Genomic DNA, 26894 nt, shown 5'->3' on the forward strand with positions numbered 1-26894 from the left:
TTTCCCATTCCATGTCGTACAACCAAAGAGCTCCACCCAAGGGAAAGTCCGGTGAGTCCAGAATCTAGACCATAAAATAATAATAATAATAACAATAATAGTAATAAATAGCACAATAATAATAATTTACCATTATATAGCACTTTAAATTGTTCAAAAAACATTTTAGATACTGTGTCAAATTGGTCTTTTACAACATAATGAAATAAGAAGGACAAGTGTCATTCCTATTGTTCTGCAGATAAGAACGCTGAGCTATGAAGAGGTCAGACGACTTGCTTAAGATCACGTAAGTGGAACACAGTGTAGCAGGATTCCCAGGCAAGTATGTTATTATGTAACTTGATCATTTTTTTTCTCATGTTTTTATCATATCACAGAGAACCCATTTGGCTGGCTTCTAGCTTGAAAACAATAGGCTAAATGTCTTCAATCATTTTACCTAAAGATATTATGACTGATTCCTACATACTTTTTTATTTTCCTGATTAATCCACATTTTCCTTTAATCTAAAAATACTAGGGCAGCCTCCCAGAGATGAACCCTCCCCTCCCAGGAACCAAGCCCATGATTACTTCACTACCATGGCCTCAGGTAGAACACTGCAGATGGATAAAGATGGAGCAACAATATCACCCAAGAAAAGAGACCACATAAGAACTAAGGCTTACAATTCACCTGTATGTGTGTCTCACAAAAAAACAAAAACAAAAACAAAAACAAAAAACAAAAAACAAAACTCATTACAAAAATCACAAGGCCAATCACAAATGTGTTCTGATTACTCTGTTTCACAAATACATCAAATTGCAAAATTTAAAGAGCCATACAAATCAAGTCAGCTGCTACTGTGTTATTGCTGACATACCCTTGACTTTTCTCTCTACTCTTATAATTCCCTTCACTTTCCTTACATACATTGCCTCCAGGTGTTGATCTGACCCAGACGGTCCAAACCCTTCTGGCAAGTTCTAAAATCAGCAAAACCTTCTCCTGCTGCCTGAACTACATTAATGATGTTCTTATGAGATTTCCTCCTGTCTGTGCTCAACCCTCACCATATAACTGTTCTTAAAGAAAAAAGTCTCAAAACTATTTTTCTCCAATACTTTCTTTATTCACTACCTCTTCTGCAAAGGGAACGGAAAACAAAGATGGAAAAATTATTATGTTCTATCATCTTCTGCCCCTCATCACTGCTCTTCTAAATGTTCTTCCCATCTTAAATGATTTCCTTCCAATCAAAGAAAAACATCTTTAATAAATAATGAATAAGCCAACCCTGAGGCTTCAGTATGTCATAACCGGTTTCTGGGTTAGTATGTCATAACCTGGGGTTGAATTAAAACCCTTTTCTTTCTACTTTTTTGAGCTTTTATGGTCTACCAGAAAATTTACCAGATGCTGAGCTATTAAGTAAAAAAGGCAAAGTTCCCCTTTTAGAAGTGTACCATTTATAGGAATCTAATCTATAAGTAAACCAATAATGAGTTGCTAGGATGGAGATTTCACCAAAGCTCATTAGAACCACCTAGTTTCTTGTGAAAAGTCAGCAAGGTAAATATCTCAGAAAAAAAAAAAGGAACAACATGTCAGTGACAAAAAAGTGTACTTCCGAAACTATAAAAGATTTGATCATTGCTAGAGTATGAAAGGCTAAGGACAGAAAAGTAGGAGGTCAAGCTGGAAAATTTGACAAGGATCTGAGAACAAAAGATGTTGAATACATTTCAATGTAATTTTGCGTTTTACCTTTCATTCTTTCAAAACTATTGAGTGTCTCTGATGTGCTAGGCATTCTAGATGAAAGGGAAACAATTGCTGGTTTCAAACGAGGGAAAATCTAATCAGCTTGTCATTTTAGAAAGACTCTCTGGCAGCAGTGTGGAGGGCTGATCCCAACACAGAGACGGGTAAAGAAGGTATAGCCACAGGGAGGGCGAAGGTCTGTAGCTTTTGAGATGTGGCAACACGGCGGGAAAGGAGGAACAAGATTAGAGAAATGTACGGGAGGTGAATGAATAATACCAGAGGTTGATTCAATTAAAAAGGAGGAGGATGACTCCCAGATTCCTAGTTGGGAAAACCACATAGAGGATGGTTTAATTTTCAATAATATAGAGAATTCAAGAAGAGGAGGTTTGAGGTGGGAAGGGAAATAGAAGTGGGGCATTCAATGATCATTTTGGTTTGGGGTTTTGGTTTTTGAGAGAGAGCGTATGTACACGTAAGAAGAGGGAGGGGCAGGGTGCCTGGGTGGCTCAGTGGGTGAAAGCCTCTGCCTTTGTTTCAGGTCATGATCTCGGGGTCCTGGGATCAAGCCCCATATCGGTCTCTCTGCTCAGCAAGGAGCTTGCTTCCCCCTCTTTCTCTGCCTGCCTCTCTGCCTACTTTTGATCTCTTTGTCAAATAAATAAATAAAATCTTTAAAAAAAAAAAAGGAAGAGGGAGGGGCAAAGGGAGAGAAAGAGAGAGAGAGAGAGAATCTCAAGCAGACACTATGCTGAGCAAGAAGCCAGAGGCGGGACTTGATCTCATGACTTGAGATCATGACCCGAGGTGAAATCAAGAGTCAGTTGCTTCAGGGACTGAATCACCTAGGCACCCCTGGTGATTGGCCTTGAAGTTTAAAATACAGTTCTGGAAAGCAGGGTGGAGAAGTGGGTTGGAGATATAAATTGAGTCCTCAGTGAAAAGTTAAAGCTGATGGGCATGGGTAGGATGACCCACAAGAAATGTGCAGAGCATGCGAAGAATTGGTTAGAAGAGTTCTAGAGTTCTAGAAAAACAACATGTTAAAAATACACTGAAGGGGCGTCTGGGTGGCTCAGCGGGTTAAAGCCTCTGCCTTAGGCTCTGGTCGTGATCCTGGGATCCTGTGATTGGGCTCCGAGTCAGGCTCTCTGCTCAGCGGGGAACCTACTTCCCCCTCTCTCTCTGCTTGCCTCTCTGCCTACCTGTGATCTCTCTCTCTGTCAAATAAATAAATGAATCTTTTAAAAAAAATACACTGAAAAAAAAGGAGGACTTTTCAGAGGTGTAAAAATCAAGCAACAACAGAGTTTCAAAAAGGTGAAATGTTTCTAACATTTTGAATGCAATAAGTCAAAATAAAACACAAATGAAACAGTGGTTGAATTGGAAGTCACAGAAACAGGAAGAGTGTCCATCGGTAGAAACCAAAAATCAGCAAGTTGAGAGAACACGAAGAAGGAAAAGAAGCAGAAAAGACAAGGGGAAGTTTTTCTTTCTAGTTTGGGGGTGAGGAGAATAAATATTGATGGCCACAGAGGAAAAAAGGATGAATGCTCAAGGAAGAGTTGTCATTCTGTTTATTTGTTTTTAAGAGGCCAAAGCCTTATCCATTAGCCTACTGGGGCTTTCTTGTTTGTTTTTAAACTGAGGATGATTTTAAATAATAATTTGATAAAGAGAAAAATCAAAGGAAGTGTTTAAAGGTACAAGAGAGACTTTTGCTTCCACTTTAAGACATAAAAAGTCTTAAGAGAATGTCTCTTCCTGAAGAAAAAAGTAGCATAATCTACAAAACAATAGTTTGTTGTTTTTTTTTTTAAAGCTTATTTGGAGGTGAGGTCACAAAGAAACATGCTCAAATGAAACCTAGAAAATTATTATTCTCTCCAAGATGAAGAATCCCGGAGCTGCTTTATCCTCACAGAGCAGTGGTATGAGGTAGAAGTTGCCACAGACATGGCGGGGGGGAGGGAACACAACTATTTTCCTAATTTTATCAAGCCAGGACGGGGGGGCAGCATGAAGTTTTAGAAGCCCTTGGAGTTTCAAACAAACAAACAAATTGTACTTCCTCCCACCGATTCTTTTCCATGGTTCCTCTCTGAGCACTAAGAAAGATTAGCAGCAGGACAAGAGAACAGACAGAAACTCCCTGTGCCCAAAACATAAGACACAAAAGCTACAGAACACTGAAGGCAGAGCACGGGACTGAGAGAAGTCAACAACTATTCCAGCCCCTTCATGGAGTCATCAGAGGAGGGACAGAAATGCTAAAAGACTACTTCCCCCACATTGCAAGTACACAGAGATTGTTGACAGGTAGTTGGGGACAGGGAAATCAAGACAAAAACTCTAGCACTCAGATCAAAAGTCCCACTTAAAGGAAGGCTCAATTTTATCATCATATAATTTGAGCACTGTAGTGAGCTAATCTACCCAATACAAGTACACAACCCAGACCTCCTGACTGAGTGCTTGCAGACTGAATCAGCTCCAACACTCATAACATGACAGAAGGAACATGCTTTATCTTGGCAGAAATATTATTTATTTTAGTATCTCTCTCTCTTTTTTTTTTAACAGAATTCCAGCATTCAATTAAAAAAAAAAAAAAAGACATAAAGAAGCAGGAGAACATGATCTATTACCAAGACAAGAAGCAATCAGTGGAACCATACCAGAGATGGATGAGATGCTGAAATTATTAGGTGGGAACCTGTATGAGAAAGTTAAAAAATAGGTTAAAGAGTCCTGTTAAAAAAGATGAAAAGTTTTATGAGCAGGTGATGAAGACTACAAAAAGTCAAGAGGACATTTAAAAAATAAGTAAAAGGGGCTCCTGGGTAGCTCAGTCAGTTAAGCTTCCAACTCTTGATTTTGGCTCAGATCATAATCTCAGGGTCATGAGATCAAGCCCCGTGTGGGGCTCTGTGCTGGGCATGAAACCTGCTTAAGATTCTCTCTCTCTTGGCGGTGCCTGGGTGGCTCAGTGGGTTAAAACCTCTGCCTTCGGCTCAGTTCATGATCTCAGGGTCCTGGGATTGAGCCCTGCGTCCTTTCCTCTCTCTCTGCCTCCCTCTCTGCCTACTTGTGATCTCTGTCAAATAAATAAATAAAATCTTAAAAAAAAATTATCTCTCTGTCTCTCCCTTTAGCCCTTCCCTCCTCTCTAAAAATAAATAAATGAGATATCAAGGATCAAAAACTCTTTCAGTGAACTCAGCAGACTGAATGGTGCTGAGGGGAAAAATGAGTAAAACTAAAGACAGGTTAATATAAATGTAAATTCAAGGAGAAAAAAAATTTTCACATACATAAAGTCAACATCCAAGTTCTATGAAATGTTATCTTGTAATCTAACATACAAAGAATCCCAGAAAAACAAGGGAGAAAGAACAGGGCACTGAAGAAATATTTGAAGAGGTAATGGCTAAAGCTTTTAATAATTAATAAATAACCAAAACCACAGACCCAAGAAACCCAGCAAACTTTACCCAGTAAACATACAAAGAAAATCAAGCCTAAGGATCATCAGAATCAAAACAGTGAAAACCAAATGAAGAGAAAAATCTTGGAAGTCCCCAGATGAAATGACATATGGTTGATTCTTATCATTTGTAGTAGTTATGCTCAGCAAAGTCACTGCACACACTGAATTAGCGAATACTGAACCATTGTTTCCAGGGAATATATGGGGTTAAGTGTCTGTGAGCCTCTGGTCACATTTCATCGAAGAAACACTACCTATTACATAGAGTCATTGCCGACACCCACGTAAAACAAGCCTGTCTCATTACACAAACTTCCTTTACCACATAACCTTTCCTCATATAAAACTTAGCTGGTATTTCTAGAATTCTTCCACAGCCGCCTGATCTCCAGAACCTGACTTCATGGCAAGTTGAACATTTTTCACATTGCATCACTGTTCAAGACATCAAAGTAGGTCAGCACTAACTGAGGTAGGTTTTACACATTCCTTGAACCTAGGAAACATGACAGCAAATTTATCTGGTTTTCTCATCTCGGAAAAGTACTGCCCATTATGCTTTAACGTTCTTTGTCATCTCATGAATCCACAAATTTAGTCACTTTTCCATCTTTTCCATAGCTTCATTACCCAGTATAGAAGTCACTTTAGCACTCCCTGGAGCAGCCTCAGGCAGAGTAGGTGAATTTCCTCTTCCTTTTTCTGAATGTACTGTATTTTGGACTCTTTCATATTCAACTTACAGTCAATAGCACTACAACTCACTTGTGAATGAAACTTATCAAAAACATAAAATTTCTCCATAAGGCACATCACAGCCTTCTTGTGCTTAAGAAGACTAGAGATTTAACTACAGGTGGGGACCATTTGAAATCACAAAAAAAAGGGGAAAGAAATACAAAAAATGTGGCCTTAAATTGTCCATAGAAAGTACCCTTGTTTAAATGTGAGAGCTGAAAGAAGAAAGTAGGGTGTCACCTTGTCCAACCATAGCTAAAAACTTGCACAGCAGGCAACTCAAATTTTTCATCACTCTGCCCATGTTCATGAGTTACAACAAAAGTGTCAAAATGATTGATTTGTAAGTTACAAATAAATTTTACCAAGTAAGTGAATTTGCAAATCAGGAATCTGTGAATAATGACAATTACCTGGATTTCATATATGGAAACAACAGTAAGAAAGAAGGCCAATTTCACAAATGAGACAATGGAAGAATAGCATATTTGAAGTGTTAGAAGAAAAGCCATCAGTCTAGAAGTCTATCTTCAATGAAAATACCCTTCAAAGTGAAAGCAAAATAGAGATATTTTCAACCAGATGAAAATTTAAAAAAATCACTTACAGCAGCCCTGCACCATGAAAGTTATTAAAAGAAGTTCCTTATATGGCTAGAAATACCAGATGGAAATCCAGTTTTGCAGGAGAGAATACAAAGACACCAGAAATAATAATATGGTGGTAAATATAAAAGATCTTTATATTACCATTTATAGTTTTAAAGATATATGTGTCTTTCCATTTCTTAAGGAGCCTATTAACTTTTTGAAACAAAATTATAATTATAACAATGCTTTGGAGGTTATAGCCTTTATAGAAATAAAATATGTAAGACCAGGAGCATAAAGCGTGGGAGGTTCACAATTGGAAATATACTATTGAAATTCCTAAATGTTCTGTGAAACAGTGAAATATTTTTAAAGACAGACTGTGATAAGTTAGAGATGCATTCTGTAATCTCTAGAACATCATTAGAGGAAAAAAAAAAAACAACTAAGAAGGCTTGTGTAAAACAACAGAATAGATAAAACAGATCCATCACAAACAAACAAACAAACCTCCAAAAAGGCAAGAACAGAAGAACAAAGAGAAACAGAAAAACAAAGAGCAAACAAGATAAGAAGAAATCAAATAACAAGATAATGTGTTTAAACTCATATATATTAGTGATTTCATTAAATGTAAGTAGTCTAAATATCCTTATACAAAGGTAGAGCTGGTTATACTAAATAAAATACCAAGACCAAAGTATATGTTGTTTACATGAAACATACATCTGAAAATTTTTTAAGGAATGAAAAAATTAACCCTGCAAATGCTATGGAAAGAATCAGATATATAATATATTATAAAAAAGAGTCCAAGGTATAATATATAATACAAGCAGATGTGGCTATATTACCATCAGGCAAAGCACCTCCAGATGAAGAGTATGACCAGAGCCAAAGAGGGGTATTTTTCAATGATTAAAAGGAAAAAATAATAATCTTAAAGATGCAGGTATGTGATCATAAAGCTTCTAAATATATAACTAAAGAGAGAGATAGACAAATCCATAATCTTACTTGGAGAATTTAATACTTTTCAATAACTTATGGAAGAAGACACACACACACAAACCAGTAAAAATGCAGAAAATTTTAAGTGCTACTGAACAAGTTACCTAATTGACATTTATAGAACAGTACACAGAACAGCGTAATGTATAGTCTTCCCAAGTGCAGGTGGAGCATTCAGTAAGATAGACTGGATGATGGGCCTCAAAATAAGTTGCAATAAATTTCAAAGGATGAACATAATACAGAATTTTTTCTCTGATCACAACTATATTAAATTAGCAATCAACCACAATACCTAGAAAAATTTCTCAAATACTTGGAAATTAAATAGCATGCTTCTAAAGTACCCAAAGGTTAAATGGGAAGCTGCAAAATATGTTAAAATTGTAGAATAAAATAAATTTCAAAATATATATACGTATAATATGCCCAAATCAGTGGAAAGTAGCAAAAAAGTACATCAAAGAAAATTTATAGCTTTTACATTCTACATTGTGAGAGAGAGGTCTGAAGTATAAAATCAATGATGTATGCTTTCATCTTAAGCCTTTTAAAAAAGTTTAAAATTGAATTAACCCCAAAGAAAGCAAATGGTGGTGTAATAAAGTGTCTCATTCTTTTTTTTTGATGTTTGACTGTTGCACTTTCCAGTCTCTCTACTCCTACCCTACCGCACTGGAAGACAAATTATTAATAAAGCCTAGGTATTCTCTCCCTTGGTGTTGGTGGCAAGTTCACACCATGTTACTTCATATTGCGTCCAGGGTCATGTTCACCCTGCCCCCCCACACCTAACCACAGTAAAAGCCAGGATCTCCTCTCCCTGCCCCCTCAAGCCATTCTTAAGTCCACTTGTGACCCTGTCTTTTTCTTCCCAGAAAACCTCATTATATGAGTAATAAACCTTTTCATACCCTCTCAGTGTGTATATGTGAAACTATCAATCTCAACATCTGATGTAAATCTGGGGTGGAGTGAGGGGGGTCCATTGCACACCTGTGGGGTAATACAATAGGGAATAATGGAGACAAAGGAAGAAATCAATGAAATAGAAGACAAACTAATAGCCAAGACCCAAAAGATAAACAAAATTAGTTCTTTTATTTTTTTTTAAGACTTTATTTGAGAGAAAGAGAGAAAGAGCCAGATAGTGAAAGAGAACAGGAGTGGGGAGGAGAGGGAGAAGCAGGCTCCCCACTGAGCATGGAGCCCAATGCAGGGCTTGATCCCAAGACCCCTAGGATCATGACCCGAGCTGAAGACAGACACTTAACCCACTGAGCCACCCAGGCACCCTACAAAATTAGTTCTTGAGAAGATTATGAAGATGAGAAATAGATTATGAAGATTATGAAATAGAATTACATTCATAATTATTATGAATTAATTCATAATAGATTATGAATTAGTTCTTGAGAAGATTATGAAGATGAGAAATAGATTATGAAGATTATGAAATAGAACAACTACTGGGTTAGAATGGTATATGAGGAGGGGCACCTGGGTGGCTCAGTGGGTTAAGCTGCTGCCTTCGGCTCAGGTCATGATCTCAGGGTCCTGAGACTGAGTCCCGCACCGGGCTCTCTGCTCAGCAGGGAGCCTGCTTCCCCCCCCTCTTTCTCTCTGCCTGCCTCTCTGCCTACTTGTGATCTCTCTGTCAAATAAATAAATAATATCTTAATTAAAAAAAAAAAAGAATGGTATATGAGGAAAATGGAGAATCTGAAAAGTAGTGGAGAGCTTTGACCCAGAGCAAAGAAAAATGAAGTGGTCTTATGATCAGGGATGCTTCTTTCACTGAGGAAGCTTCTCTGACTTGCCATTTTCTCTATGAATGCCTTACAATATAATATACACATTGAGTCAAAATAATTTTAAGCAAGTCACACAGTGCTTTGTATACCTAATCCTGTTATTTTAATCAATGTTTTTAACTATGGAAGGCGTGGAGGGAGTTGAGCTCCCTGCCATCACCGCCAACCACTGTCAACGCAACCTTTGAGAATTGCCTGGAAGGCTTTTCAAACTGTGCTTTCCTACTAATTTTTATTTGTTACTCTGCCACGTCCTACATTGACGAGGCCCTCTCCCTGGGTAAGTATTAGTGCAAAGGGTAAGTGTCTGTCAGCAGCGCCAGAAAATCAGTTGCTTTATGATTGTTCCACGGAAAAGTTTGAGCACCGTTTCCTAGCAGGAATTACAGGGCTGAGCTCCTCAGAGCACCACCTGAGAACCATGTGCAGCAGATTCATCCTGAGGATCTGCTTAAAATGTGGATTCCTGGTCAGACCCAAAACCCAACAAAGAGCCCACACCTCAACATGTGGCCCAGGTTGCCTTCCCACTCACAAAAATTTTAGAAATATCAATGTCGAGTATAATTAAACCAGAAAGAAGAAAATCCCAACCTTACATGAATTTGGGGTTACCTGCTATCTTTTCTATGATGACTGTACTTAAATGTAAGGTAGTATCACTAGCATTTTAGAACCAAAGAGAAACTTACAATCATATTTCCTGGAATTGTATAAACACGAAAACCAAGACCCAGATGGTTTGACTGCTTTATCCAAGTAATACAAAGCTAGGCTGAGCTTCAAGACCCAGAACTCACATCTCCTACCCACAGAAGGTTAATTCCCATCAACTACAATTATAATATTTTATTTGTAATCTTGGGCTGCCACAAATAATGGACTTGAAACCAAATGGAAACTTAATGAATGAAAGGACTGAAAAATAGTCTCTTCATGCAATTATAGACCATCAAGCACTGCTGGAAATCACATGGTCCATCAGAAGAGATATTTGGACAGCTTAAAGTTTAAAGCTTAAAGTTCATGCCTTCTGAAAAGGCATGAACTTCTATGTATTCACATTCCAACTGTTACCTAATAGAGCACATGGAGGACTTTAACCCTTGGGCTGCTCACCATATTTTTATCTTCATCTTCAGTCTTTCTACCAAAGGAATGTATAGGACATTACCATTAGAGTCATTTGCTCTACCTGGGGGCTATTTACTCTATTTGATTCATTTTTTACAATATTGTTACATCCAAAGGCAAAAAAAAAAAATGATGAAGGCTTGTTTCAGGTTTGCTTATGTGATTTTGTACAAGTTAAATTAGTTAAGCAGAAATTATGCTGGCTACAATGGATCTCTTAGTCTCTAAATCAATAGTAGAAAATTGTTTCTTAAAAATAATTTGAAGGGCATTCTGCTCAAATATATTTTAGCCAATCTATCAAACTTGAGGCTTGATGTTAACAACTCTAAGGGAAAGCCATGAGGAATGAAAGAATGCACAGATACAAAGATTGGAAAGAATATTCATGAGCACCTTCCTATACCGAAGTGCTACAGTATCCACCTCAAAGAATAAAATGAAAGAAATTCTGAGAAGTCAAGAATAAAGGGATATCTGGAAATTTTAGGTAAAAAAGAATGAGGAGAGAATAGCAAGATCTCAACTTCAGTTTCTTCACCTGAAACATCGAGATCATCACACCTGCTTCCCATGGTTTTGTACAAAATGAAACAAAAGAAAACAAAATAAAAAACAAATTAGGGCACGAAAATTCCTGCCCCAAAGCATGGCACCTTAAGCTAATAAATCAACATGAGCCAATCTAACATTTTTTAAAATTTACATATGGAGGCACCTGGGTGCCTCAGTCTGTTAAGTGTCTGACTCCTGGTTTCAGCTCAGTTCATGATCTTGGGTTTGTGAGATGAGCCCCGCACTGGAGGCATGGAATCTGCTTGGGAGTCTGTCTTTTCCTCTCCATATGCCCCTCCCCATTCTTGTGTGTGCTCTCTCTCTCTCTTTCAAATAAATAAATTTTGTTTAAAAATTAACATATGGTGGGCGCCTGGGTGGCTCAGTGGGTTAAGCCGCTGCCTTCAGCTCAGGTCATGATCTCGGGGTCCTGGGATCGAGTCCCGCATCGGGCCCTCTGCTCAGCAGGGAGCCTGCTTCCCTCTCTCTCTCTCTGCCTGCCTCTCCATCTACTTGTGATTTCTCTCTGTCAAATAAATAAATAAAATCTTTAAAAAAAAATAATTAACATATGGTAACTGGATAAAGTTTATTTTTACTTTTAATTATGAACAATATCAAAATAAGTATTTTGTAGAATTAATTATATAGTGAATTCATCATATCCCTATTACCTAGATTTACCAATGATTAATTTTTGCCATATTTGTTACATTCTTACACACACACACACACATATTTATACACACTCACACACAAGAACACTGAAAATTTTTTAGAGTAAATGAAAAACATTTAAACATTTCTTCATTAAATATTTCAGCATCCATCTCCTAAAAAGTGTGCATTTTCTTCATAACCCTGCCATTATGACACATTATAAAACTAGCACTGATTTTTTTTTATAATAAACTTTTTTTAAGAGCAGTTTTAGGTTTCCAGTACAAATGAGCCAAAAATAGGGAAAGTTCCCACATTGCCTGGTCCCACATATTCACAGCCTTCCCCACCAACATCTCACACCAGAGGGCTGTATTTGTTAAAATCAACAAATGGGCTTGACTTACTTCACTCAGCATAATCTCTTCTAGTCCTGTCCATGTTGATACAAAAGTTGGGTATTCATCCTTTCTGATGAAGGCATAATACTCCATTGCATATATTACGACCATAACGTCTTTATCCATTCTTCTGTCGAAGGGCATCTGGGTTCTTTACACAATTAAATAACTGTGGCCATTGCTGCTATGAACATTGGGGTACGGACGGCCCTTCTTTTGACTACATCTGTATTTGGGGGGTAAATACCCAATAGTGCAGTTGCAGGGTCATAAGGTAGTGCTATTTTTAATGTCTTAAGAAATCTCCACACTGTTTTCCAAAGTTGTTACACCAACTTGCATTCCCACCAATAGTGTAAGAGGGTTCCCCTTTCTCCACATCCTCTCCAACACTTGTTGTTTACTGTCTTGTTACTTTTGGTCATTCTAACTGGTATAAGGTGGTATCTCAATGTGGTTTTGATTTGAATCTCCCTGATGGCTAATGATAATGAACATTTTTTCATGTGTATGCTAGCCACTTGTATGTCTTCTTTGGAGAAGTGTCTGTTCGTGTCTTCTGTCCATAAGTCAAACAGATAGAGTCAATTATCATATGGTTTCACATACTTGTGGAGCTTAAGGAATAACACGGAGGACATTGGAAGATGGAGAGAAGTGATTTGGGGGAAATCAGAGGGGGAGACAAACCATGAGAGACTGTGGACTCTGAGAAAGAAACAGAGGGTTTTGGAGGGAGGGGGTGGGGGATTGGGTGAGGCTGGTGATGGGTATTGTGGAGGGCTAGTATTGCACAGAGCATTGGGTGTGGTGCATAAACAATGAATTTTGGAACACTGAAAAAAATTAAATTAAATAAAAAATAAATAAATAAATAAAAGCAACGAATCTACATTGCCATACCATTATCACACAATGTCTATAGTTTACATTAAGATCCTTGGTGTTACACATTCTGTGGATTTTGACAAACTGTGAAGTCATATGTATTTACCATTACAGAATGGTTTCACTCTCTAAAAATTCTCTGTGCTCTGCCTATTTGTCCTTCCCTCCCACCTAATATCTGATCTTATTATTGCCTCCCAATTTTACCTTTTCCAGAATATCATACAGTTGAATCATTAAGCAGCCTCTTCAGACTGGCTTCTTTCACTTAGTAACATGTATTTAAGTTTTCTTCATGTTTTTTCAGGGTATGAAGCTCATTTCTTTCCAGTACTAAATAATATCTTGTTGTCAGGATGTACCATGGTTTAATTATCCATTTACCTATTAAAGGACATCTTGGTTGTTTCCAAGTTTAGGTAATTATGAATAAAGCTGCTACAAATATCTGTATATAAGTTTTTGTGAAAATACACATTTTCAACTCATTTGGGTAAATATTGAAAAGAGCTATTATTAGATCATGCAGTGAGAGTATGCTTAGTTTTTTAAGAAACTGCTAAACTGTCTTCCAAATTGGTTATACCATTTTTGCACTCCCACTAGCAATGAATGAAGAGTTCCCGTTCCTCCATATCCTCACCAGTGTTTCATGTCGTCACTGTTTTGAATTTTGGCCATTCAAATAGGCAGCTAATGGTATCTCGTTTTTTTTTTAAATTTTCATGCCCCTATTGACACATGGACATTTAGCATCTTTTAATATGCCTATCATGTCATTCACTTTCTTATTGTTGAGTTTTAAGAGTTCTTTACATTTATCAAATAACAGTCCTTTCCCAGATATATCTTTGGAAATATTTTCTCCCATTCTGTGGCTTGTCTCTTCAGTTTCTTAACACTGTCTTTCACAGACTAGAAGTTTTTAATCAAGTTCAGCTTTTAAATTATTTCTTTCCTGCATCATGCCTTTGGTGTTGTATCTAAAAAGTTATCACCATTCCTAACATCATCTAAAATGCTGCTAATATTATCTTCTAGAAATTTTGTGGTTTTGTATTTTACATTTATGTCTATGATCAATTTTGAGTCAACTTTTGTGAAAAGTGTGAAGTTTGTGTCCAGGTTCTCTTTTGTTTTGGGATTTTGTTTGTTTGTTTTTGGCATATAGATGTCCAGTTGTTCCAGCACCATTTTTAGAAAAGACTTTCTTTTCTCCATTGCATTTTTTACTCTTCTATCAAAACTCAGTTGACTATTATCTGTGTTAGTCTATTTTTGGTTTCCTTATTATGTTACATTGATCTTTCTTATACCAATTCCACACTCTCTTGATTACTCCAACAGTTAACTTTTTTCATATCTTCTAACATCCTGTCTATATCCCAATTTCCTTGATTATCCCAGAAACATCCCGGGGGGGGGGGGGACACAATGCTTTTTTGGCGATAGTTCTTTTGTGAGAAAATTTTAGGAATCTAAGAACAAAAACAGACAATGGAAGAATGTCCGTAAAGTCCAAAACTTTCTGGAAAATACATCCTTTTCTATAACCGAGACATAAAGAGATAATTGCCACTCCAGAGATAATTATTTCGAAAAGCAATTCAATCTGAATGAAGGGTAGCCAAGATTTTTCTCTACTAATTTTGCAACTTATCATGAATTAAATCTGAAACTCTACCTCATAGCTTAAAGCTCATTTCTTTATGACTAGTACATTACAAATTCATATGTAGAGTAGGAATTTATGTTCTTAGCAACATGCTTTTTTTCAAATAATAACATCTCAAGGGTTTCTGCAGGAATGAAATGAGTTCATATACATTATGACCAATGCCTGTCACATAGTAAGTGCCACAAAAGTATTATCAATGATTATATGATAGAATAAAATCTTTAGCTTAAAGTGTATATGAATCTTCTAGAAGGTCTGTGTTATAATATACTCTAGTATCACAGAGATTTTGAGACGGTAATTACATGTTCATTCCCAGGAACGTGCATTCTAATTAGTACCTCAGATATCCTGAGAGAGGGCAATAGACTGCATTTTAAAAACAGTATTATTGAGTTTTAGCTGAAAAACACAAGACATAAGGATGAGAGAGAATTGGTATGTCATAAAAATAAAGTGAATAGCATGAGAAAAGGAAAGACTCAGCAAAATAACAAGAAAATCAACGGACAATCTACAAGGTCTACTATGTATAAAACTGTAATAGAAAATGGGGCATGGGGACAAAGACATAAAATACAAACTCGTGTGTGTGTGTGTGTGTGTGTGTGCGCGCGCACGCGTGCAAATAAAGCAATGCCTGTTCTTAGAGACTCTACCACTCACCCCACAAGTGTTCCAAGACACAAGCTTTTGAAAATTCATGTAACTGCAACAGAGCAAAGGGGCAATGTAAAAATAATCATGGAGAAGAGAAATGTTCTTTCTCCCCATAAACCACACAGAGAAGGGATTTTTAAGACAAATTTTAAAGAAAATCTGATTTGCCATCTTTTTTTTATTTAAAGATTTTATTTATTTATTTGACAGAGATCACAAGTAGGCAGAGAGGCAGGCAGAGAGAAAGGGGGAAGCAGGCTTCTTGTGGAGCAGAGAGCCCAATGCAGAGTTCGATCCCAGGACCCTGGGATCATGACCTGAGCCCAAGGCAGAGGCTTAACCCACTGAGCCACCCAGGTGCCCCTGATTTGCCATCTTTTGAATGTCGTTTCCAATTGTAACTGAGAAGTCACCTTTGGAAAAATAATAATGTTAATAATGATGATGATGATGATGATGCAAGGTCTATACCCTTGAACTTCATTCAGATGAGTATTGCAATGAAGCAGAATACCATATATCTTTTCATGTTTTTTAAAATCAATGAATGAAATAGATTAATATTCTATGGACTAAACATATGTAGATATGGAGATGGAGATTTATGTACATAATTGTTTTCTTCCTTTTTTTTTCTATCAGTAATTAATTTGCGTGATTTCATAGAAAACATACATACACTATTTCTCCATATAGAAGAAATAGAAACATAGAGAAGACTCAAGGAAATGCCCCAATATTAAGTGATCTAAATGGGAAACTGTGGAGGGTTCCTCATTACTAATAGAAGAAATGATTCAAGTAAAAGCAAAATGAAAAATATGCCATATTATTTCTGAGCATTATGGAAAGTTTCTTAGCAATCTCTGAGAAGCTGCTGGCTTCGGTTGAGCACTGTTTGTTCTCATTGTCTCTGACTTATAGATCATATCCCTGATACTGTCACCAAATCATTGAATGATCTTGGGATAGTTTCTTGCAAAACTTGGTTTCTCTGTTTACGAAATGAGAGTAGTAATCCTTGACACCCTCGTGCTTCACTGAGGTATTTCAAAAATTAATGAGTCACAAAGGCTTTGAGCTGCTCTGATCAAAGGTGCTGCGTATAACTACAAAGAATTGTTATTATTTACCAGTAACCCCTTTTTAGTGTGCCACTAATGAGCATTGTGGTCAGCAATAACTTATTAGGGGGGAAAGAGAGGTGAAAGTTAAAAAGGCTGTTTCTCTCCATATTCAGATATAATTCTTGTTAATATTAATTGGTGTTATGCAGACATATTGAAAATGGGCTTCCTGTAGTCTAACAGTTCCTGTTTGGAAGTCTTTGTAAATATACTTACCCAACATTGTGGGGTTAGAGGATTGTGCATACTGGGACTTTTTCTTGGATGTGTGCAAATTCTACAGAGAACTCATGTTTCAACCGACTTGGTACATAGGACTCAACATCAAAAATTCTCATTGAGATGATTTTCTTATATATCCTTTTTTTTTTCATTTTCATTTTAATGATCCTTAAGCAATTTCACTGATAATTATCTTTTTCTCTCTCCACACATACACACACACACACACACACACACACACTTTTTTTGCATCTCACTTTTTTTTGGAAATGAAGTCATTCAAATTTTCACTTCAAGAAGCTAAGAGTCAAATAGTTGGGTTTTTCTGGAAATTTTCAACCCCAGGATTATACATGTGTTTTCTGCTTTTTCTCAAACCATGCTCCACTGTACCATACATTCTATATTCTAACGCATTAAATGCTCAGAGTGAGCAACTGAACTGGCAAAAATGGTACACATTCAGCCATGTTTGAAAAGATTTCATCCTTTCCAAATTGATAGATGGCACAGAATCGTGGTGGTACAAACCAGATTTCCTATGATTGAAGAAAAGTTTCTAAACATTAACCATAAAGTAGGCAATTTTATTTTATTTTGTCTCTGCTAAAAGTGCATGTCAAAAATCTTCTTCCAGGAATATTTAGAAGCACTTTGGGTCCCTGATAGGGAAGAAGGAGTGCAACTTCTCAGAGCCTTGGCAGTCCACCTGTCTCTGAACAGCCTTCTTTCTCAGCCCGAGGGCTCTCTGCCATGCAAAGCTCTATCCTAAAATAAACAAAGCACTCAGCCACTAGAAGCACTTCAGCTGAAACGTTTGTGAAACAAGTACATTCTTCAGGACTCAGGGCAAATGAATTTTTCATGAGCTAAGATCTATGCAGAGAAGTTTTCATGAAAACCTAGTATTTTTTAAGGAAGAGTTCTACAGACTGAATTGTGTTCCAGCAGAATTCATATGTTTAAACCTTAATCTCCAAGGTGACTGTAGTGGAGATGGGGCCTTTTGGAAATAATTAGATGTCGATGAGGTTGTTGAGGGTAGAACCTTCATTATGGGATTACCACCCTTATAGGGAGAGCCAGAGAGTTTATGGTCTCTCTCTTTCCCTACCCTGTGAAGGTATGGGGAAAGGCAACCACCTACAAGACGGGGAGAGGAATCTCTCCAGAAACCACCCACATGGGCACCCTGATCTCAGACTTCCAGCCTCCAGAAGACTGGGAAACAAATATCCGTTGTTTAAGCCACCCAGGCTGTGGTATTTTGTTATGACAGCTAGAGTTAAAGAATACAAAGAACAGTAGCCACAGGCTGTCATGACTTTGTTTCGTCTTAACATATAAAAATTCTAACTGGATTCATTGACCTTAGGAAGATATGTTAGGAGGCGAATGGTTCAGATGTTTTGCCAGTATTCCTTTATCCAATATGTTAGGTATCAAATGCCCGTTCAATAAATAGCTAATTAGCAAATATTGAACTCTAGGATGGGTGTTGGGTAGAAAGACGTACAAACAGGACAAGCTCCTAACTTCAAGGTGAGCGGAACATGACAGAGATATGTCACTCAGAGAATGCAAGATTAGATTTGACAAGAGGAGAGCTGATTAAGCTTCCAAAAAAAAAAAAAAAAAGAAAAGAAAGAAAAAAGAGTAGAACGTGATTAACTACAGATTGTGGAGAAGAATTTTATTTTTAATATGGTTTGTATTTGGGGAATGACAGTCCTTTTTTAAGGTGAAACAAGCTATATAAGGTATGAATTCAATAGTAGGTAGTGTAAAATGCTAGCCACTTCTTTTTAATGCTCTGTATTTTCAAAAATAACAGAATGATTATTTTGTAATTCATTCTTCTTGGACATTATTTTATCAGCTTAACTCCAAGGAATGTCACTGAGCCTTTAAGCTATGATAGAAATGTTTCAGCTTTGGTTTTTTGGGGGCAGTTGAGTTTTTTGTTTTGTATTATCAAATACAAGTTGAAATAGTGTCATCACTCATTTCATAAGATATATTGGTCCATATTTCTTATAAAATAATTTAAAAGATGTCAAAAGCACTTAATTGGCTTAAAATGTCACTTCCTCCAAAATACCGGATAAATGACAGAAAGTTTTACATTAAAATCCATATTCCTTGAATACTATGAACTGCCCCTAACAATATATTATAATGGTTAAGACCCTCTGTTTGAATCCTTGCTCAGCAACTTAGCTACAAACCTTCAATTAGCCTTGCTATGCTTCATGTTGCTCTTCTATAACATGAAAATAATAATTTGTTCTTAAGGCCATTGTGAGGTTAACTTATGTGAAGTGTGTAAAATAGAATCGGTAAGCATGCAATGAATGTTCACTACTAAATTATTTAAGAAACTTTTTCTGATTTGGATGTCATTTCCTTTTCTTATCTAATTGCTCTGGCTAGGACTTCTAGTACTAGATTTAATAAAAGTGGCAAAAGTGGGCATTCCTGTCTTATTCCAGATCATTCAGGAAATCTTTCTTCTTTTCACCACTATGATGTTAGCTGTGGGCTTGTCATAGATGGTTTTTATTATGTTGATGTACATTTATTTATACCTAATTTGTTGAGATTTTTATACAAGTGAAATAAGCTAGATAGAAAAAGACAAATACTATATGGTATCTTAAAAAAAAAATCACAAAGTCAAATTCATAGAAACAGAATAGAATGGTAGTTGTCTCAGTGGGGAATATGAGAAATGGAGAGATGTTGATCAAAGATACAAACTTTCAGTTATAGGTTGAATAAGTTTGAAAAATCTAAGGTATAACATCAGGATTTTAGTTAATAATACTAGACTGTACTAGTTTTTGTTAGTTTTGCTAAGATAGTAGATCTTAGGCAATCTCCCAAAACAAACAAAAAAAGAATACCAAGTCATCACATTATATACTTTAAATATATTATAGTTTTATTTTTCAATTATACCTCAATAAATCTGTAAGAGATAAAAGAGCCTTTTTCTCTAGTCTATGACACAAATATTTTTAACTATAATTGAGATATGTATGAAAGTATCAAATTCAAACACCACATAGTGACATTAGACTGTAGTAGAGAAAATTGGTATCAGAGAACATTTATATGCTAAAGATAGCCATGAGAATTTTACCCTACCAGTTATCCACAGAATTCACCCATTTATTTATTCATTCATTTAAAAGTGAGGGTATACTTCATGTTTTCTGCCAGGCTCTGCACTTGGTGTTGAACATAAACAAACAAACCCAACAACAACAACAAAAACAGGATTTTCATGTAAAGAAGCTCATGGAATAAAGCATAAGTATCTTTACTTATTTCCTGAGGTACTACTGTAAGTGTTAAATATCATGTGTGGGGGTTCCCTTCTCTTGAACACAATGTAGCATTCTCATTTCTGTCCTATTTAGCACAAGTTTTCTTCTGCTGACATATAACTGAGGGCTGAGTTTCTGAAGGAAATTTGGTTATACAAGGAACTTATAAGAGAATGGGAGGAACTGGGCAAAGGAGAGAAGAATTATTAAATAATTTGTCAAACTGACGCTGTTTTGTTTTACAAATATATGTAATAAAATCACATTTTGTGTGGCATTCTCAGCATGATGAAGTTGCAAAAAAAAAAGTTACATAAAAAGTAGCATGGTTTGCCCTCAAACAGCAAACAAGAAACCCTTTCATCAATATCTGTGCTTCAGAAATGTCCCTCTGTCTTCCTGAAAGTGAGAGGATATCTGGTCAAAATGTTAACTGACAGCCACTTGAGCTTGCCTTGAACTATGAGCAAGGCTGAGTGTTGGTTGGTGGTGGACTACCTACTGATAAAAGACAAAGGGGAATGGCTAGACATGTCAGGAACCACTTTACTACAATTTGAAATTCAGAAGTTTAGAACAGGATCTAGAAGTTTAATAGAATATGACAATCTACTGAAGATTATTCAGCTCCCCTACTTTGTTTTTTCTGACACATGGTTTAACACATATAAACCTATACTCCAAAACATGACACTTTCTCCTTCCTTGACCCAATTCCAAGCAGCAGTAACGTGGCTTCATGTTCTGGAACATGTCCAGTAGGCTCCTGGGAGTACATGAGTCATACTCTATGGCTTACGTGACTACTAAAAGAAAGGCATTTACCGTTCAAAAATAGTTTTTGTTCTTTAGATTTGTATCCAATAATACAACCTCAAATTCTCTGACAGTTTAGAGATACTGAATTTTCAGTTCTAAGAAATTATGCCAATGGAGATTTTTAAAGAATGATCAGCTCACCCAGTCTCTAGATATACAAAATGTTATCCCTGGACCATGTTTGTACACCAGAGATAGATGCCTATAAAATTAGTTGCCTTAGTCATTCTGTTATGCTATATGCCCACACATTTTTTCATGATAGAAATTTCTTCAGTGACCTCAATGCTTAATTATCAGATTTAATAATGCCTATTACCGGAAAGGAAGAAAGAAAAGATGGAGAAAAATTTATGTTCTGAAATGGCGGGGGGGTGGGATGTTGGGGTACCAGATGGTGGGTATTATAGAGGGCACGGATTGCATGGAGCACTGGATGTAGTGAAAAAATAATGAATACTGTTATGCTGAAAATAAATTAATAAAAAAAATCTTGTGAATCACAGCAAAAAAAAAAGATAAGATATAAAATAAATTTCAATGAAAAAAGTAACAACTCATAATATTTTTTGTTTTGCAAATCTTTTTTTTCTTAGAGGTGCTGAAAAAATGTGAACTGACAGTAAGTAAATAAATAATTGATTGTGGCTGCATTAGGTAAAGATTTTCAGAGCAAAGATAACATCACTGAAATATGTTTACTCATTCTAAATGGTAACCTGCTGCTCCTTCAATGCCAGTCTGCTTTGGCAAAAATGCCTCCATCCGAACATTCTGGGATGTTCAGAATGTATGCCAGGTAATTAATGAGGAATTAGAAAATAAATACATAAAATGGGAGCTAAGTAAGGAAAAATTGGAGTGCCATAAATTGGACAGCACTTTTTTTTTTTAATATAGATTTAACCACATATTAAAACTGAAAGGGATTCCATGAGGTTTTAATTTGGAAATTTGTATTTCTGCTTTGGAGAGCCATCTTTCACATTTATAATAATGTGGCATTTTCCCTGCCTATGTCAGAAAAGGCACTGAATTAGCTGATGCTTGCCAACTATGGACCATGACAGGGTCATTATGGTTTCCCTTGAATTAACATGTGGAAAAGCACTACTGCTTTTTTTTTTCTCTCTATGAAATAATGTTAGCACTCTTGTTCTGTTTATCTCTATAATTTTATTCATTATATCTTCATTTATATTTACGTCTAATGTAATATTTAAGAAGTGATAGATAAGCTACCGTATTGGTTAAATAACAAAATAGAAGTTTAGCTCATATAAATGTCTTTAGTGATTTTAAAACTCCACTAATCTCAAAAAGTTTTCTATGCTAACCACAGCAGAGAATATGCTCTGGCTTATGGAAAATATGCTGATTAACCTGTTAAAGTGTCTTATGACATCCATCTTTTATTTGTGTAGATCTTATTATGGATTTTACATATCTACATTTTCTCTCATATTCAAGAGTGAGGGATCATACTTGACTCTCATTCACACATGCTAGATTTGTTTCAAAATTGCCCATTGCCAAATGTCAGGCAGTTATGAAAAAATTTAGAAAAGTAGGGCTAGCTGCCAATACACACTGATGAGCTTTTCATACTGTCTCCATGAAAGACGCTTGGTTCAAGCTAATATAATATTTCAACACTATCCTAGATGCTGTATCTCATTTTTAAAATCAAGACAAAAACTTGGGGTGCCTGGGTGGCTCAGTCAGTTAAGCATCTGTCTTTCGCTCAGGTCAGGATTCCAGGGTCCTGGGATCAAGACCCACATTAGGCTCCTTGTTCAGAAGCAAGCTTGCTTTCCCCTCTCCCTCTGATGCCCCCCCTCCTGCATTCTCTCTCTCTCTCTGTCAAATAAGTAAATATTTTTTTAAATTAAGAATAAAATCAAGACAAAAACTTAAAATAATTTTCCTTACTGTAGTATATTAAAACCTCCCATAAGCATGGCTTCCTAATGAAATAAACTAAATATATGAATTATTATTAAAATTCAGAGGAAAACCTAGTTATCTGCAACTGATTAAGAGCAGATACATCACATAAAGTAAATATGAGAAAATGCCCAGGAAAACACTTCCCTCTGGTAGCTAAAAAATAAAATAAAATAATTTTATTTTTAATTCAATACTTATTCAAAAAACAATGCATTATCACTTCCCTGGATTTCTTCTGTGAATAAATTCATTAACATTATTAACATTATGCCCTTAATGGCTGAGATTTATTTCTTACTGGATAATCCTCAGACCTAAGTCATATCAGGTCTTTCTTATAAGCTTTCGAATGTTTATAAGATATATAAAGTCAGTGCAAATATTTCTGAAAAGTTTTATATACTCAGGTAACTAAACAATTAACAATTAACAATTAAAGTAACAGGTCATCATTTGCATAACCCTTGAAATGGGACCTCTCAATTGACTCCAAGACTCAGTTGACTCTCAAACGGACACCCATTGCTCTTTTGGTTTTGTAGTATTCAGTATTATTTTTTTTCTCCAGGAAACACATTAATTGTCAGGATCTCTGTCTGTTGAGTTTTCCCACCGTAATCTCTGTACCAGACAATTCCGAGCCCAGTCCCATGATGTTTTAGTTAAGGTCGTTTTCATCTCTTTTTTTATGGTCTCGATTCTTTTGTCACCCCACATCCACCCCTAGAGGCCATCCAGTGTTGAGATTATAAGACATCCACCCAGTTTCCACATCCATTAATAAGTATAGATAAATAGTTTGAGAATGGACTCACCAAACAGCTCTCAGCTCTACTGGAACTTCTCCTATCCCCATTTAAACACCTTGACTTTGGAACACTTGAGTGACTCAGTTGGTTAAGCGTCTGCCTTCAGCTCAGGTTATGATCCCAAGGTCATGGGATCGAGCCCCATGTTGGGCTCCTGCTTCTCCCTCTGCCTCTCCTCCCTGTTTGTGCCTTCTCTCTCTCTGATAAATAATCTTTAAATAAAAAAAAAAAAAAAACACCTTGACTTTTTTAAGTATCAGTTCACCCTTACAACAGCCATAAAAATTAGAGGTAGGATGCCTAGGTCGCTCTGTTAGTTAAGTGGCCGATTCTTGATTTTGGCCCAGGTGGTGATCTCATGGTTGTGAGATTGGGCCCCACATCCAATTCCATGCTTAGTGCTGAATCTGCTTGAGATTTTCTCTCTCCCTCACCCTCAGCTCTTCCCTCCACTCTTACCATCTTTGTCTCTCCCCTTCACTCAAAATAAATACATAAAAATCTTAAAAAAAAAAAAAAAGTAAGCATAGGTCACAGTCTCAACAAATACATAACATAAGTCATAAGAAAAGAGAAACATCAACCGCTGGGCATTTGGACACATATTAATCCCCACGACCCCCATGAAACGTTTAAATTATTTCATCCTACTTCATACAGAGATTCAAATTCATATAAATATCAGAACCAAGGTTGAAAGCCATGAACTCTAAGAACAAGTCTGAAGTACTTTCCTACACACAATGTTCACAGAACTTCCTGACACCATGAAGATGAGAACATGGATGACCATTTTTTCTCTCCCCCTGCCCCTGCCATTTAAAGAGCACTTTCTCTGTGCTGGATTCTTTATGAAAGGCTCCTCTTCCTCCTCCTAACAATGGTCTGAAGTAAGTACCACTCCCCAGTGATTTTTTTTTTTCCTATTTAGCTTGAATTAACCTATCTTTTTTCTTGAGGTAAATGAAATAAAACTAGTTGAAGTAAAATTAAGTTGTGTGAGGACTGGGATTGATACTGATAAATAGCATGAGTTCTGGTTGCTAAAAAATGTATAAAAAATAAGGGGAAAGATTTAGGCAAATCATGAATCACGTGTTCTGCACAGGGGTGTGTTGGCAAGTAAAATCAGTGGACGATATATAGGACAGACATTTCAACTTGCTATTTTAAAAAGAGACATTATCTTATATTTCTCGATATACATTTGAGACTCACCTGTTCCAAGGAAGAACTTTCAAGCAGAATTATACTTTTCTGAACATGTCCCTCAGAGGCCTCACCATAGGCAGAGGTGGCTTGGAGCTCAGGTCTTTTTCTGGAACTCTCTGGCTCTTCAGAATCCACAATCTCCTTGAAGCTCTCATCTATTTACCCCAAGATAATCAAACAAGATTTGACTTGGCTCTTTGTCACTTTAACAGTGGCTTGCCACACAGTCATCTAACCACGTTTTTTCTTATTGGGGATAGAGCCTGGTTTTCGATAATCTACAGTTTAGCAAGTTATTTTCTGTTTAATGTCCTGGGAAATTGCTAAAGGCCAGAACAAGTTTTAAGATTAAAAAACAAGCCCGATGCCAACAACTTTTGTTCTTCCTGTCATGTTCCCAAAGTGAGTCAAGTACAGGCTCTAAATGAAAGCCTTTTTCCCACTTACCAAATTACCTCCTGAAGAGTAGATACGCTGCTTCTCTGTGTGTTAATATCACATGTTGTTTACCTTACCCTCTCACCCCTACTCACTGCTTTGCTGAAATCAACTTAGGAGATGAATAGGTGTAGGAGAAGCTGGAGCCCTTGGGTTCATTTTTCAAGTTAGGATCCCTGAGAACAGTTCCTGAGCTTTGCAAACACAGAAGGACTTCATCTGGGCTGCCTTGTTTATTTGCATAGAAATGCCTGCATTTATATAAATGGTATGTGTGTTTTCTTTCTCTCTCTATCTTCTGAAAACAGCATCATCTACAAAATGCATCTATTCATCTAGCTAGATGTACACTGTAAATATACAATAATCCTTTCTCTTCCAGGCTTGGGCGAAAATCCTGGAAGATAAAATATGGAATTTTTGCATGCTTCCAAAGTTAGGATTTTAACAAAAACCTAGATACTTTTTAACCAAAGGAAGAGAGCCCAGTGTCCAACAGAACATGAGGTAGGTTACTGGAGAGGCGAACTGGGCTGCTGCTACCAAAAGACTGCTTTCTTTGCTCACTGGTTCACCATATTCCCTTGCATAAATTCTTAAACTTTCTAAGTCTCCATTATATCCTCCTGTACAATATAGCTGACTGTATAGTACCGACGAACAGTGCCTGACTATTCATTCTGTAAATTCCATAGGCTTTGGAAAGCTCACAAATGATTTCGAAAGCCTATCAGGTGTACCTGGGCGGTTTCCAGGATCCAGGCTGCAAAGACTTGTCAGAATGGAAAAGACATAATAAGTATAAAAGTGCATTGCCCAATGCCTAGCACGCACACACACACAAAAAGATATTCAATATGTATTTGCTGACTCACATGCTAGACTGAAAATATAGAGATCTCTTTAATTTAAACATAGCCATTTTTTATGCTTAATTTTATGTGTCTGCATGGCTAGACTACGGCGCCCAGATATTTGTTCAAACACCAGTGTAGATGTTGCCATCAAAAGTAATTTTTAGATGTGATTAACATTTATATCAGTAGACTTTGAACAAAGCAGATCCCCCTTCATGAAGTGAAAGGGCCTCATCAAGTCATTTGAAAACCTTAAGAGTAAAGATTAAGGTTTCCTCCAAAAAGAAGGAATTGAGCTTCAAGACTGCGACATTATCTCTTACTTGAACTTCCAGCCTTCTGCCCTGCGGAATTGTGACTCAAGACTTCAAATCCTGCCTGAATTTTATATCAACTCTTAGCTGAATCTCCACCCTACCAGTGTGTCCTAAGGGTTTCAGACTTGCCAGCTGCCATAAATCTCTCTCTCTTTCTTTCTATTGGTTCTATTGGATTCTGCTTCTCTGGGGGAATCCTGACTAATTCTTCATTCAAGTGAGGATCCCTCAAAATGAGGGATCAAGCTGGCCTGAAAAATGAGTCTGTTTGGTTTACAAAGACAAAAAAAAAAAAGTTACACAAACTGGTAGTAAAAAAAAAAAAGCTAAGGGGAACTGTATCTAGGCAGGAATAAAAATTTTAGGGGATGCCATTCTATAAATGGGGATCAAAAAAGGCGGCCTATCTTTCAGGATTGTTAGGAGGTTTAAGTAA

General features: G+C 36.6%; 1 protein-coding gene across 1 annotated transcript in view; it reads right to left on the bottom strand.

Moving 5' to 3' along the window:
• The window catches only part of LOC101675906, a gene marked incomplete at its 5' end in the record, with an annotated part of 303240 nt that overhangs the window by 243933 nt on the left and 32413 nt on the right, over positions 1-26894 (bottom strand). Inside the window, one exon of the mRNA XM_004753752.2 lies at positions 24853-25001. Within this exon, the coding sequence (XP_004753809.2) occupies positions 24853-25001 (149 nt within the window). The remainder of the gene's footprint in view (positions 1-24852; positions 25002-26894) is intronic.

Source organism: Mustela putorius, unplaced genomic scaffold (assembly GCF_011764305.1).
Source record: "Mustela putorius furo isolate JIRA1106 unplaced genomic scaffold, ASM1176430v1.1 tig00003870_pilon_pilon_pilon, whole genome shotgun sequence".
Lineage (NCBI taxonomy): Eukaryota > Metazoa > Chordata > Mammalia > Carnivora > Mustelidae > Mustela > Mustela putorius.